Genomic DNA, 15890 nt, shown 5'->3' with positions numbered 1-15890 from the left:
TCCTCACCGCTTTGGGTCCTATCACCCGCTCTGAATCCCCAAGCCGGGATGCCCCTACAAGCATAAGCTTGCCTTGCTCTGTCACACCTGATACCATAGCTTTACGACAGAACTGCTCTGGCACAAAAGAGAAAGGAAGTGAAATACAGGCCAGGAAGAAGAAAAGGTGAATATATCTAATACAATTACTTAATTAAAGTGAATCGGGACAAATCCAGGCAACATTATGAAGCCCGTGTGTTTTTTCTCACCGTTCTCCAGCTTCCCCCTCCTGCCTCACTCCTCAGCCCCAACTGCTCTCTCATTCCTAACGTCCTGCCCTCTATCGAGAGTAGAAATGTTATTATGAAAACGAACCCTCAGACACTGCTGGTGGGACTGCAACTGGTACAACCGCTATGGAAAACGGTATGGATGTTCCTCAAAAAACTAAGTATTGATCTACCATACGATCCAGCAATACCTCTACTGGGTATTTACCCCCAAAGACTTGAAAGCTCATATCCGAAAATATATTTGCACACTGATGATCACAGCAGCATTATTCACAGTAGCCAGGACACGGAAGCAACTAAAGTGTCCTACGATAGATGATTAGATAAAGAATCTGTGGTACATATATACAATGGAATATTACTCAGCCATAGGAAGAGATGAAATACTGCCATTTGCAACATGGATGGACCTCAAGATAATCATGCTAAGCGAAATAAGCCAGACACAAAAAGTTGAAAATCACATGATATCACTTATATGTGGGATACGAACCTAAAAGCAACAAATGAGCAGGACAGACAAACAGAGACTCATGGACATGGACTATAGACTAGTGGGTAACAGAGGGGAGGGGGAGGGGGGAGGTAGACAGGGCCAAAAATTAGGTGACAGACAGAAACGTAACTATGGGAGGTGAACACAGTGTAAATATATATATATACATATATATATATATACATATATATATGTGTATGTATATATATATACATATAGAAATGTAACTATGGGAGGTGAACACAGTGTGTGTGTGTGTGTGTGTGTATGTATGTATGTAGGTATATATGCCTTACTGTTAAAGTGTACAGCTGAAACTTATTGGATTTCGTTAACCGATGTCGACATAAAAAAAAATTTAAAAATGAAAGAAAAAGAAATGTTATCGTGGGCATGACTGCCGTATAATCATTTATATCGGCTTGTTAACTGACCTTCGGCGTGGATGGTGTCCTCTATGCAGCTCTGACACTGGAGCTCTCTGTTTCTCATGACAGAGTCCAAGATGGCACCCTCTTTTACCAATGTCAACTGTAAGTGGGAGAGCCGGCTCAGACCACTTCGCGGAAACTCAGGTCCTTCGTCTGGAAAATGAGGATGACCTCCTCTCCCTCACAAGTGGGAGCAGAAATAGAGATGGCAACACCAGACACCTTTTATGAGAGCTATGTGCCAAACCCAGTGATGAGGGCTTTACCAGCATCCCAGGGCTCCTTGATATCCAGGAACACACCGAGTGGATGTCCCCTTCAGCACTCTTGCACTTGTCGTTCCTTCTGCCCGGCACGCTCTTCCCTCAGGTAATCTACCACCTGCTCCCTCATTTCCTCCAGGTCTCTGCTCACTTGTCACCTTTCCAGGAACACCTTCCTTCATTACCCTGAATATATTAATAACATCCTCCCCTCATACTCTTTCCCCTGGCCTGCCCTTATCTTTCTCCATAGCACTTGCCACTCACAGATACGTTCTATGTGTACTGACCAGCTCCATGGAATCAGAGACTCTGCCAGTGTTGTTCTCTGTTGTACTGCCCAACTCCTAGAAGAGTGCTCAGGGACACAGCAGGTGCTCAGAAATTTCTTGTGGAAGAGGACTGGGACCCACGCTCTTTACACACATTGATAAGATATACGGTACCCTCCAATATGGGCACTGGCATCATTTTATTCATTCTGATGCATATCGAGTCTCCAAGAGACAACTGACTTGCCCAAGGACACACAACCAGGACCTGGGGCTCCACGTTTTAGAATCTTATCTGCCGGGATCCAAAACCCTCAGTTCCTGGACAGAGTCCTCACAACCAAAACGGTAAGAGATTTTGCCAGAGACACAGACCCCAAAGAAATCAGATACCCAGGGACACCAAAAACAGCTCACTGAACACAACCTAAAACAGATTCCAAAAATCTCCGCAGAGAGAGCTCACAACTTGAGTCACAGACCCCGAATCAGAGCAGAGATCCTGCACACTGCGACAACCTCCCTCACACCAGTGGACCAAAGTCCTCTCTCGGGAGATAAATGAAAACTGCTGATACCTCACATCCTAGAGACAGACCCCGGAAGCATGCAGACACCTCCCAACGGAGTACCCAGAACCCCAAAACAGAAAGACAGAAGTTCAAATAACTCAGAAACCCCGCATTACCTTAAGATAAAGTCCCCATACAAATCAGAGGACCGACAACCTGGATACAAAACCCCAACCAGCTCGGATACTTTCTACATTAAGATTAAGCCTCCTTCCCCCCACCCCACCCCCAACCCCCACACCCAAGAAACTCGGAGACTATCCAGGACCCGAAATCACAAACTGCTGGGATTTCATAGCCTGGGGTGCGGACCTGGACACGGAGATCTCACACACAGGGACACAATCCCCAAAGCTCAGAAAACGCACAGTTAGGTACACAGGCACACACACCCTAAGAGACCTTACACCAGGTGAACAAAATCCACTCAGACAAAATATCCCACTCACTCTCAAGTCCCCAAAAGACTCAGAGATATCAAAGGTACCCAAACAGCAGCTGTGATGCCAGCCCTCGCGATACACATCCCCAAGAGGCCGGACGCCTTACTTCTTAGGCAGGGACACCAAACCAGCTCAAACCCAAACCCCCGCCCCGCCGCCCTCTGCACCTTAACTGCGCGCATCGGTCGGATGGACGGTGCCCTGCCCAACGCGCCTCGCTAGGCTGGGGACTGAGTTCGGGCTGAAGCAGACAGCGCCCTCACCCGCGAATCCAGCGTCGGACTCTGGCTACCAGGCAGCGATTGCGCTGAACCTCGCCACCCACTGGGGCGGCATCCTCAGCCCTGACCCGACAGTCAGTCGGTGGGTAATCCAACCCGTAGAAAAATTTTACGCTCTCAAAACATGCGCGCGCGCGCACACACACGGACACGCACGGACGCACGAACACAGCCTCGCCCTCAGCTCCAGCTCACAATCGTCGCGCCGTTCCACACAGATGGCCAATGGGCCTGGGCCGGGGAAGAGCGAGGCCACCACTTGGGGTCCAGTCGGAGGCACTCTGCACCCAGGAAGCGCTTAATCCCTCATTCTCGCCGTGGCCGTCCCAACTGGGTGAGACCATGTAGATACGGAGGGGTGGAGTGATGTTCATCTCTCTAAGTAAGTGAACATCAGGGCCGCAGCCCCAGACCCGGTGTCCACTCGGGCTCCAATGCGACAGGAGAATTGAGAGCTCCGAGTACGGATGGATACGGCGGAATTGTATGCATACCCTCAGTGTCGTGACAAACGCAGTGGATTATTTTCAAATGGATTCCCCCCTCCAGTGGTACTTCCCGGAGCGGACGGTCCTACTCTGAGCGCCTCAGTGGTACTTCAGGTCCGCGTTGTTGCTTCTCGCGCGCCCCTTGGTGGTGCGAACCTGGAACAGCTTGTCCTCAGAGAGAGCGGTGGACCATTCTAGGCCGGTCCTCAAAAGATGGGAGGGCAAAGTCAGCATGAAAATCCCAAGTTCACTGCAGTCTTGGATTCTTAAAAATGTCTCCTAAACTGAAATTTACCTCCCTGCGGTGGCCACCATGATAACAGGGTGTGTTGCAAGCATTTTCTATGGGCTGAGCGTTGTGCTGGCTTGTGTCTTCCTGGGTAATGCAGAATAGGTCTAGTGGGAACAAACAGCCACACTCTGCCAAAGGGCAGGAGGGCTAGAGCTTCGGACTGGGGTCAGAAGGACTGGTGTGGGGCAGGTCTCAGTCTTTGACCGTCAGTAGGAGGTGAGAGAGACAGCAGGATCTTTGGTTATGTTAGGGAAGGGGCCATCCCCCAGGGGCCTCAAGGACACTGAGTAGGTGAGATGAAGACCATAGGCTTTGTCACAATCCTGTCACCCCTGAACATGTTCCCTAGCAGAATCCTCAACCTGACAAGCTATGCCTTTCGCCGCAACCTTGCATTCATTTATTCATTCTTTCATTCTTTTGTTTCCCAGAGAAGAGTTCCAGGCTTCATAAAGAGTAGAAACATTTATTTGAGCAAAAAGATCGGCCACCTGCGAGACTGCAGATCCAGGTAGCACCCACCCTGTACTCCAGAGAGAACAAAGAAAGGCTGGGTTTATAAGGGCAATAACCACAAAGTGTAATTCTTTCATGGAAATGAAGAATTGCTGGCTAGGTGAGCAGGGATGCGTTAGTTCTAACGTGCAAACGAGGGAGGCAGAAACCACAGGAAGGAGGTAAATTTAATACGTGTCCATACAGCAGTTGTTGTTCCCGATTATCCATGACTCAGGCTTGAGCTGCGTTTAGCATCATTGTAACAACTCAAGCAGCTCTGAGAACAGAGGCACAGGATGTGCAAAGGCCCCACTTACCTAACAGCCTCTGACTCCATTTTTAAGTAACTCACTCAAGCAGTGGTTGTTGCAAGTTATTTTCTTCCATTATTGCGTTCGGTTCGCCAGACTATGTGTCGGCCTCTATAAAGGGAGTTGGGAATACAACCGTGTGGGAAGATTAAAAAAAATTGCCCTCATGGAGCTTATATTCTATTGAGATCATACAGCACAAAAAATGTAAGTAATTTGTAAGTGTTAGAAATTGCTGTGATTAAATTAAATTGGAATAATGAAATAACGTGAGGAGCATTTCTAGAAACAGTGGTAGAAGAAAGTCTAAGATGGTGACATTTGAGCTGAAACCTAGAAGACATGAACATCTGGGAGAAAGTCACCCCAGACAGAGGAAGAGCCAGTGGAAAAGTGCCAGAGGAACTCAGGCTAGCACGTATGAGGAGCAGTGTGGCGGGTGGCGTGTCTGGCAACGCATGATCACGAGAGAGGTACGATGTGAGGTGGTCAGAGAAGAAGTGGGGACCGAGACATGTAGGGCCTTCCGACCATTTGGGCTGTGGTGGGGGCTTTGACTTACTCCGAGTGAGCCATCAGAGGGCTTTTAGCAGAGAAGACCCTTTAGGAGGCCAGAGCCCAGGTCGCAAAATGTAAGCGGAGTTGTTCGCATTTTGCCCCAAGGAAGAACCCCTTGCCCAGACCATTTCAACAGAGCATGGCTTCCCTGGACAATCCTGTGCACTCAGGGGGAACTCCCACAACTGCTTCCCACACAGATACACATAAAAGGATGATACCCTCAGGAGAGGTGAGGCAAGGGCCCTCAAGGCAGGAGTGAGGTCATACCGAGGCCAGTGTGTGAGAGGGACCAAGTAACAGGCACAGAGAAGACAGAGAGAGAGGGCATTAGAGAGTCAGGCACAGAGCGACTATTTCTGGCAGGACAGTGTCCCCACTCGATTGGCTCCTAACTCTGGGACCCCAGCCCTGCTACTGGATGATGTGCCTGACGCTTCACGGGACAGGACGCCCCTCCCTGGGGAGGGCGTCTAGGAGATGACTAGGCTGCCCGGGGCCTGGACCTCAGCTACGCTGTCTTGACACTCAGCAGGCCCCTCTGCTCATTTGGACAAGGGCATGTTCCGGTTAAAAGGAAGATCGTGCTGTACACAGGGTCCCACATACTTCCTCAGGTCCTTGACTGCCCTCTTGCTGATCTCAGTGCCAAAACAATGCTTTAAAGGGGGAACAGGAGGCAGGGTTCTCTACATTTGCAGTGGCGCCTTGTGCAAACTCATGAATCTGAAGTATTTCCCCACCTGCATGGAGGTTCACTTCTCGATCTTTCACCACCTACTCCACAGGTGGTGTGAGGATTGCATCCTATACATCAAGTCCCAAGCATGTCCTGTGAGCGAGAGACATACATCTTGGCAGTGAGTCAGTTGCAGGGTCCTGGGGGCCTTAGGTAAAGCTCGCCCCTCCCCCTTCCTTGTGACGCCGCCCCCCCTCCACTACCTGCCCTGGGCTGTGCTAAGCTTTCCCCTGCCTCCTCCAAGGGGTCAAGATGTTTCCAGTACTTTCTTCCTCAGGACCTGAGGTCTTCCATTCTCACTGAGCCCCATGAGTCTCATCTGCAAATTGTGACCTCTTCTTAGGGATTTAGGAGGATTTTCTGAGTTAATATGTGGACATAAGATTGTTATCGTGCCGCATTCACAGGTGGGGTGGATTTCATCACATACTGTTCTTATCAGTATTCTTAGCATGGACTCCTTCAAGCTGCCCAGGACTGAGTACTTGTCCTCCCTGAGGACGGGGATCCTAAGATTTCATCTCTGAGGCTCAGGGCAGGGATGGGAGAAATCCCAGGAGAGGAGAAACCACACACATGGTGAGAGCACTGAGCGAGGAAGATCCAACCTGCCTGCCTCCCTCTCAGGAACGTCCTGGAATACGTGAACAGCTCAGAGACCCAAACCTCTGGACCAAAAGGGCTCCTCCATATAGTTGAGAGACCGCCTGCCCTGGGACAGAAACCCACAAAAGTTTCCGAGTCCTTTCCCGTAGACGTCAACCGCAAACACCAAACACAGCTGAGGACTAGGACCCCGACCAGCTCAGATAATTCCTACATATAGGTCACAGTTGCCCTTCACTCAGAGGCCTCACACACCTCCCACCAGGGCCTACAGACTGCACCCTGCGACACACGGCTATGAATCTTCAGCTCTCGGCTGATGGGTGGGCAGTGACAGAGAGTTTCTGTTGAATCCACCCTGTGTGAGAAAAGCCTCGGGTATTGCAGTTTCCTCAGTCGGCAATAAACGCCATGTCCGTGGGAGGAAGGAACGTTCACTCCAAAAATGGAGGGAACTCTGAGTTCAAGGGTTCCTTAGAGTGACCTCACATGTCGGGGTCCTGGGAATGGCCATTTTATGAACGAGCATGCACATCTCTGTTGTTGTCGATTTTGGCATCCTGCCACACAGGCATTTAGGTTAAACCCCAGATGCACAGGATTTGGGCCGTGGAACCTGTCATCTGTGCCATTTCTCATCACACACTGTCTGGTCCTGGATTCTGAAGAGCCGAAAGAGCTCTGCCATCACAGTGCCTATGGCAACACCCATTAAAACCCTCTGAACATCCCCATCCTTTCTGCAAACTCCCTCTCCTGCTGGAAGCTGCCAAACCTGTCTCTCTCCAAATATATCCACTTTCCTCTATGGGCACCAGGCCACCCCTTCCTCCCGAGGGCCCCATGAGACCCCTCCTCCAGCCCTATTCATGACACCGAAGTTACACCCATTTGCTTCCTCTCTCCCAGCACCCAGCCGGGCCTCAGAGGATCTCCTCAGATCCCTCCCTGCTCCCTGCAGGCTCAGAATATTGTGCAGGACAGACCTCGACCCTGCCACACCGCGGGGTTCTGTCATAAAGTCCCTGTTCGGGAAGAACTGAAAATTTCCAGCATCCAGGTGTGACTCCAAACTCAATCTGTAGAGTTCAGGATGGTTCCCCCAGCGCTGGGGGAAAGGGGAAGTTTTCTGAGAGGTGGATCAGAGGTCGGACTACCGGCAGGAGAAGGAAAGACACAGTGCAGGGCTGTGTCTGTGAGCACAGGGAATGGACCCCTTGAGTAACAGGGGAGCTCAAACAGGAGGACTGCCCCAGCTGCCTCTCTCATGGGCTTTGTCATCTGGCCGGGTTGTGCCCTCCCCTAGCTGGACCCCCTGAGCCAGATACCTGCCTTTGCTGGGGCTAGGGGTCCTCTTCGATGACAGGATCTCCTTCCAGGAGCACCTTAAAGAATAAGTGAGATGGCATCTCAAAAGTGTCTAGGACACTGCTGATCGGATCAAGGAGTCCCTAAAACTCAGAGCCCCGTGCACCGAGCGCCAGATGGCTATGAGCTCGTGATAGCACTAAGCCCGCCTGTGACTGATAAGGGTCCTCAGCCGTGTAATGGGACAAGAGACCACATTGTGCAGACTGGAATCCCTGACCCCCCAGTTCTCAGTGAATAGCCCCACCCACCGAACATAGCACCTCCTGGTGTGTGCATAGGGTCCTGGGTCTGGGAATGCCTCCCTGGCTCCTTCAAGAGCGACAGATGTGTTCCAGTGGGTTGAATACCCAGCGGGCCTGGACTCCTCCTCTTCCTCTTCCTCTTCCCACACGTAATCCATTATCCCTTCCTGAGCTCCGAGTTTGTTCAAAACTTAGGTGATGGGCATAGCCGAAATGGGACCAAAGCATTCCTGGGGAAGTCTGAGAAAGGGTGTCGCCCAGGCCCGGACTGGGGACTGTGGCACTAGGACTGTGTCATCCCTACTTCTGTCAAAGGCTGGGGCTCATCGGATTTAATTCTGTATACACTCTGGTCCTCATTATATGTGACGATTACATCAGGTCATAAAGGTACGCAACCTAGCTCAGGGAAGTGGTCAACAGATTGACAGTATGCACCACATGATGTGAGTTTTTCTTCTTCCTGTTATTATTAAAGAACTCAAGAAAGGGAATTATTGTCATAAGTACACAACTCAGGGATTTGTCACCCCACACACGTGACCAAGTTTCTCCTCTGACCCCAGCCCCAGACGATGAGGTTTGTTTCAGTGTATGAACTTAACTATATCATTCATCATTTTAACAGATGAATGGAGGAACAACGCCGTGTGATCATCTGAATAAATGCACAAGGTTTTGAAGTAAAACATACATTCAAGACATATATTCTTCAGGAGCTATGATTGGAAAGGGACTTTCCATTACTTCACAGTAAACTTGGTGAAATGTTAACAATTTTCAATTTCCTATCAGAAGTAAGACAAGGATGGTCCCCTCTTATCAGTTTTCTTAACACTGTACCGGGAAGCTCTGTCCAATGTTGAAAACAGGGAAAAAGAAAGAGGGCATGATATTTAAGATTGCAAAAACAAAACAAAACAAAACTGCTAGTAGTAAAAAGTGATAGGATTGTCCATGTTGAAAATCAGAAAAGGATCTAGACGCCAATCACCTTCTGGAATTAATAAGCAGATTTAGCAAGACTGCTGGAGAGGATATCAATGTACAAACACATCTGGATATACCAGTTTGATCAGAAGAGACAATGTCAGAAAATGAGATGCTTTTCAATAGGATCGAACACTTGGGCATAAATTTAACAAGGAGTGGAATGACACTTTGAAGAAAGCCATAAAACTTCATTGAGAGAATGTTAACAAACATCCCACAGAACAATTTGGCGGTTTCAACTCTTCTTCCTTTACTCCTGTGGTTGCCCATCTCCTGGAAGACAAAAATAGGTGGTAAAATGCTTTTATGTCGATTCCATTAAACGTATACAAAAAACATGACCGTTTTGGCTTTACAAGACAGACTTCCAGGGATGTATTTTGCCAGCATTTTTAAAAACACACCTCTCTTTCTGTTGATACAAGAAAACAAAAAGACTATTCCCATTCAGAACTCATGAGATGGAGTGAACCTGTTAAGTGGAAGCTTTAAATTGAAGCAAAATTCGTGAACGCTTTTACTAAATTGCTAAGTAACATGCAAAACACCTAAAAAAAAAAGCAAATAGAATTGACTCTTCAATTTAATTTAAACTCTTTGACTTGAAATAATCTTCTGAATAGAAGATAGCTAAGAGAGAAAAGTGGCATTTGGTACTGCTTACGTGAAGTAAATATAAAGGTCAGTGATACATGTTTTTTCTCTATGGTGCAGAAATGCAAAAATGATCCTCTTGGCTAGTTTAGTACTTATGTGGTTGTCAAAGTAGGGTAACCATGTGTCCCTAACTTCACCTGTGGTCCCAGTGTAATTACAATTAATGCCTTTCACACATTCAAAAGTGTTTCAGTTTGTATAGAAAATGATACTGTCACAGTAGTTTTAAAACTTCAGCATCGTTTTTGACATCAAGATGTGAAGCACATATGTGATATGCCTTACAGTATGGAAAGAGAAAGAAGAAGAAATGAATGAAGAGAGAGAGGGAGAAGGGAAGAGAGTACAAGTGAAGAGAATGAAACTCAGAAAATTCAAACATCTGTTTCCTAAAATGCTTTTGAAAATTTTATTGAGCAATAACTAATAAATATAATTGTCTATACTTAAAGCATAAAATACGGTGATTTCGTGGCTGTAGAATGAGGAATGATTGCCAAGACAAAGATAAAGAATTAACAGTTCAATCAGCGCAGAGTTAACATTTATTTTTTGTGATGGGAATGCTTAAGTTCTACTTTCATCAACTTTCAAGTACACATTACCAGGATGTTAACTAACATAAGAGCTTTAGAGAGACAACTCTGAAAAATTATCGAACTTTTACCATTTTATCTGTGATGTTTCAATATTCTGATCCTGCTAGGATATATTAAATAACATATGCTTTCCTAGTATAGCAACCATTTCATCCATACTTTGAAACTACTACTTTCAACTTCAAGAATGTATTCACATTCAGTCATATAAATTGTGAGGTTAGTGTCTTACTCCAATTCCGTACTGTGTATACTTCTTCTTCCACATTCTCCAGCATATGTAAGTAATGAATGCACTCCCCCCAAAAAAATTGTTTTCAGTGTCTTTGTGTCCGATACCTAATTTTTTTGCAAATACTTTTCAAAAGGGCCATCTTTCAGATTTCTTAGTTGAATTGTGTTTCCATTTCCTAAGGGTCTCTGCTTTTATTATGTACCACGTATCATATCCTCTTGGTATATTCTGTTGTTCTTTTTTCTTAACTTTAATATCTGATGCTCATGCATTTTATTACCTCTCTTATAAAATATCATTTAAAAGATTATCATATTCCTATGAAAACATTTTAGCCATGTTTAATAGGCTCCTGGAAGAAGTCGGAAAGCTCTCTTAATGTAAGTAGTCTAATGACTGGGCCCAGCTTTGTAGATTACAAAGGTTTAGAAGACTAATGCAAGGTCATTTCTCCCCTAAGCATAAAGTGCTGCTTTGAAATTCAGAAGCTCTTGTAATGACCGGTCAACCCTCACTCTCGGTCTTTGGCAGTGTCGGTTCCAGGATTTCAGATCTTGGATCAGGCCCTTAGAAAAACGTTATCAACTTGAGTGGCAAACCGACTTAAGGGGATTACTCAGGAATGAGTAAGGTTATAGTCTTTGACCTTCAAACCTTATCAATTGATGTTTCAACTAGTAACAGATACTACACTGCATTTGATATGACTGGAACTGATTCTGCCATAGTGTTCATATGAGTATTAGGAACAGTAACTCGCTAAGACTGCCCGGGGTGACAGGGAGCATGATTAGTGGAAGTATGTTACTCACAGCCACCTTGAGCATCTGTGACTGCCTGAACACTCTCTCTACTTGATCAGACACAGAAAAGAGAAAGTAGACTATTTTGGACATCTCGCGATTCACTCGGTTCAGGTTTCAATGGGGAAAGGACCGAAATGTAGTTATTTTCTAAAGCCACAGGAAGTCAGATTTTGACAAAAGCTAAGAACAGATATCCCATTCCGTATATAGTAAAGAAACACCAAGTGGACTGCTGACTCATTACTTTAGTAGCAATGAAAATCTCAATTCAGATGGTGAAATTTGACAGAAGAAAATATTTCATGATGAAAAAAAATGTCATGAAATACAGAATATCTTTGTGTGCACTGTATTCTATCCGAGAGAACCAAAGTAGAAAATCCAACATGGAAATATTTTTTAATATCTGTGATTTGATTTCAGTACTTATAACATTAAAGTTAAGTTTAAAAGTTAAAGGGTTCTCCCAGGAGATCACATAAAGAACATTAAAGCTGGAACTAGCATGTACTTCACTGCCTCAGCATAGTCACACACATCAATAATTTTTTCAAGTGCATTTTTTGTTTAAGGTAGGAATTATTTAAAACTTGAAAATTACTTGCTCTTGGTTAAAGCACGTATACTCAAAAGAAAGGAAGCTTTTGCATACCTTATACTTCAATGAGATTTTGACCCAACCTGTTTCTCACACGCATAGACGAGTCAGCCAGCCAGTCAGACATTTCAGCTCCGAACTACCATTCCAAAATCTTTAAATGTGTGTTCTATTAAAGTTACAGTATGTTCTCTCTATATCGTTCAGGATAGTCTTGAGGGAAACAGAAACCCCGGAAATTGTATTCTTATGCGTGACATACCAGCTTCTGCCATATAAATGGATTCTGCCTTTGGTAAGATAGCCTCCTTGACATCCAGTCCATGTCTGCTCTCATCCCCAATATTCAGCTGAGCCAGGTCCTGGAGATCAGATTCCGTATCAGGCCCTGATAATAAACATTATCAATTGGAACGGAAAACATCCTGAAGTTGATTACTCAGAAATTATTCATGTTGTTCTCTTTCAACTTCAAATGTTATCTATAGATTTTTGAAGGCAGAAACTTATACTATGCCACTTTTGATATGGTTAGAGGAGATAACCTCATAGTGTCCATATTTTCATTAGGTACTCTAACGCATTAAGACTGACACTGGGGACCATGAGTGTGCTAAGCTGGGGTATCTAACTCACACCCGCCATGACATCAGTGACGGCCTGCTTCCTCTCAATTCGATCAGACCTAGAAACTGGGAACTAGACAATCCTTGCCATTTTATAATTCATGAATTTGTGCCTCTATTCGGAAAAAGATTTAAAAATCAGTTGTTTTCTCAGAGCCAGAAGAATCCAGAATTTGGCAGGATCTAAGAACAACTATCCAGGTCCCTATACAAGAAAAGGAACCTCTAGTGGAGAGTTTACTCATTTGCGTAAGTTGAAACCCAACCTTAAAATTTGACTCAAGGTGGTATCTTATAAGGGATAAGTCCTGGAAAACGAAATATCTATGTATTCTATGTATTACAGACAACTGAACATGAGAACACAAAAGTCAGCCTTGAAAATGATTTTTGTATATCTGATTTGATACACTATTCATATAAGAATAATCACCACTTTAGAATGTAAGGGGATCTCCCAGAATCACAGAAATTATGTTAAAGCCTACTCTTGATCCTACATCAGTGCCTCACCTTATTTTATACACTGATTATTATTTCAAATACTTCAAGTATTCTTGAAAGCAGGAATGATGAAAAAGGCCAAAAATTATTAGCTGCTGATTCAAGTAGAAATACTTCAATATAAGAAAATGTTCTCCTACTTTATAATTCAGTAAGGCTTTAACATAATTTTTAGCTGCTGATTCAAGTAGAAATACTTCAATATAAGAAAATGTTCTCCTACTTTATAATTCAGTAAGGCTTTAACATAATTTGTTTCTCTGATAAACTATAAGTTAGGCATTCAGTCTTTGGGTTTTGGACTACCTTTCAAAGAATCTTTATATGTGATCTCTTATTTAAAAAGAAGTAATGCTATCGCTACATTATTAATGATGTAATGGTAAAAGACGGAAAAAAAAATGTACGTTGCACTCTTATTAGACGACATACCTACTTCTGCCACTTCAATGGGCTTTCGAATTGGTAAAATCTCACCCTGGATATCAGGACCCTTTCTGCCTTCCCCTTCAGTCTTTGGTAGAGCCAGTTCCTGGAGATCAGCTTCCACGTCTGGCCCTTAATAAAAAGGTTATCAATGTGAGTGGCAAACCATCATAAGTGGGTTACTCAGTAATTAATAAGGTTTCAGTCTTTCACCTTCAAACATTGTCAGTTAATGTTTCAAGGCAGAAACGATTACTATGCCGCATTCTATATAGCTGGAGGTGATTCTGCCATAATGTCTACATGTGTATTAGCAACAGTAACTCCCTAAGAGTGCCACGGGTGACAGGGAGCACGCTTATTGTAGGTATGTTACTCACAGCCGCCTGAGCATCGGTGACTGCATGCACATTCTCAACTTAATTAGACACAGAAAAGAGAAACTAGACTATTTCTGGCCATTTCCTGACTCACTCAGTTCACGTTTCAATGGGGAAACGACCAAGTGTAATTATTTTCTAAAGCCAGAAGTCAGATTTTGACAAAAGTTAAGAACAGATATCCATGTATAAAAAGAAACACCAAGTGGAGTCCTGACTCGTTATTTTAGTAGCAATAAAATTTCAAATCAGATGGTGAAATCTGACGGAAGATAATATTTTACCTTAGTAGCAATGAAAATCTCAATTCAGATGGTGAAATTTGACAGAAGAAAACATTTCATGATGAAAAAAACGTCACGATAAACGTCATGAAAAACAGAATATCTTTGTACACTCTGTATTCTGTCCAAGAGAACCAGAAGTGGAAAATACCTGTACTGAAATATTTTTTTTAAATCTCTGATGTGATTTCACTATTTACAAGAGTAAAGATAAGTTTAGAAGTTAAGGGATTCTCCCAGCAGATCACTTAAAGAATATTCAAGCTGGTACTAACACCTACTTCAGTGCCTCAGCTAGTCACACACACCGATAATTATTTCAAGTGCTTACTGTATTGTTTATAGTAGGAATTATTTAAAATTTGAAAATTACTTCCTCTTGGTTAAAGTCCATATACTCATAAGTAAAGAAACTTTTGCATACTTTATAATTCAATGAGGCTTTGACCCAACCTGTTTCTCCACACATAGACTACAAGTCAGCCATTTAAGCTCTCAACTTCCATTCCAAAATCTTTAAATGTGTGTTCTATTAAAGTTACAGTATGTTATCTCTATATCGTTCAGGATAGACTTGGGGAAAACAGTAACGCCATAAATTGTATTCTTATGTGTGACATACCAGCTTCTGCTTTTGGTAAGTCAGCGTTCTTGACATCCGGTCTCTGTCTGCCCTTATCCACAATGTTTATCTGAGCCAGGTCCTGGAGATCTGCTTCTGTGCCAGGCCCTTAAAAAAATGGCGATCACGAACTGGACCCCTATATATGGTGTCTACAAAACACTCACTTCAGATGAAAAGACAGACACTGACTAAAAGGAAGGGGATGGAAAATGGTATTGCCTTGATAGACCTAGAAGTTACTGCGCTGAATGAAATAAGTCAGATAGAGAAAGAGAAATATCACATGATTTCATGTACATGTGGAATATAAAGAACAAAATAAACCACAATAACGACAATGGAAATGAACTCAAAGATACAGAGAATATTTTGAGGACTACTAGACGGAAGGGGAAGGCGAATAAGGGCAAAGGGATTAAGAAGAACAAGTAGATAGTTACAAAATTGACATGGAAATATAAAGTGTAGCATAAGGAAAATGGTTAACAGTGTTGTAATAAATATGTAAAGGGGAAGAGGGGTTCTACATTTAGTAGGGTGATCACTTTGTGAATTATATAGATCTCTAGTCACTATGCTGTACAACAGAAACTAATGTATTATTGTATGCCAAATATAACTGAAATAAAATCTCATTGAATTGTACAACATAAATACGAGTAACTAATTGTCTGTTATACTTCTATAAATCTGGAAAAAAGATAATGTCATCATTTTTATTATTCTTGGACTAACTGCAGTGTTTGTGTTTCAGCTGGCTGGGACCGAAGATTAGAGAGGTGTGTCAGGTGGAAGCATGTCATATCGTTTCCTTGAGAATGCACATGAGTAAAGTTTTTGACAGAGATAACTGAACCCAAATATGATATAATAAAATGATGCTTTTGGAAAAAAAACAAAAGTGGATTATTTTGAGCTGTAGAGAGGGGATATATATAAGAAAAATATAAGCTTCATTCCGTTGTTATACAGTATAAAAGCCTGTAGTCTAGTGTGATAAAAAGTGTAACTCAAAGCCG

At 43.9% G+C, this 15890-nt stretch overlaps 1 protein-coding gene across 1 annotated transcript in view; it reads right to left on the bottom strand.

Annotated features, from left to right (window-relative positions):
- Nucleotides 1-8829: 8829 nt before the first annotated feature.
- LOC105311203 (putative G antigen family E member 3) overlaps nucleotides 8830-15890 on the bottom strand; it is a 32916-nt gene continuing 25855 nt past the window's right edge. Inside the window, exons 5-8 of the mRNA XM_023526981.1 lie at nucleotides 14821-14976; nucleotides 13589-13714; nucleotides 12289-12414; nucleotides 8830-9404 (exon numbers count right to left, since the gene is read on the bottom strand). Coding sequence (XP_023382749.1) covers nucleotides 9382-9404; nucleotides 12289-12414; nucleotides 13589-13714; nucleotides 14821-14976 — 431 coding nt within the window. The 3' untranslated portion in view covers nucleotides 8830-9381. The remainder of the gene's footprint in view (nucleotides 9405-12288; nucleotides 12415-13588; nucleotides 13715-14820; nucleotides 14977-15890) is intronic.

The sequence above is a fragment of the Pteropus vampyrus genome, unplaced genomic scaffold, assembly GCF_000151845.1.
Source record: "Pteropus vampyrus isolate Shadow unplaced genomic scaffold, Pvam_2.0 Scaffold1000001848, whole genome shotgun sequence".
Lineage (NCBI taxonomy): Eukaryota > Metazoa > Chordata > Mammalia > Chiroptera > Pteropodidae > Pteropus > Pteropus vampyrus.
The sequence above is the reverse complement of the archived record's forward strand: the minus strand, read 5'-3'. Positions and strand labels throughout refer to the sequence as shown.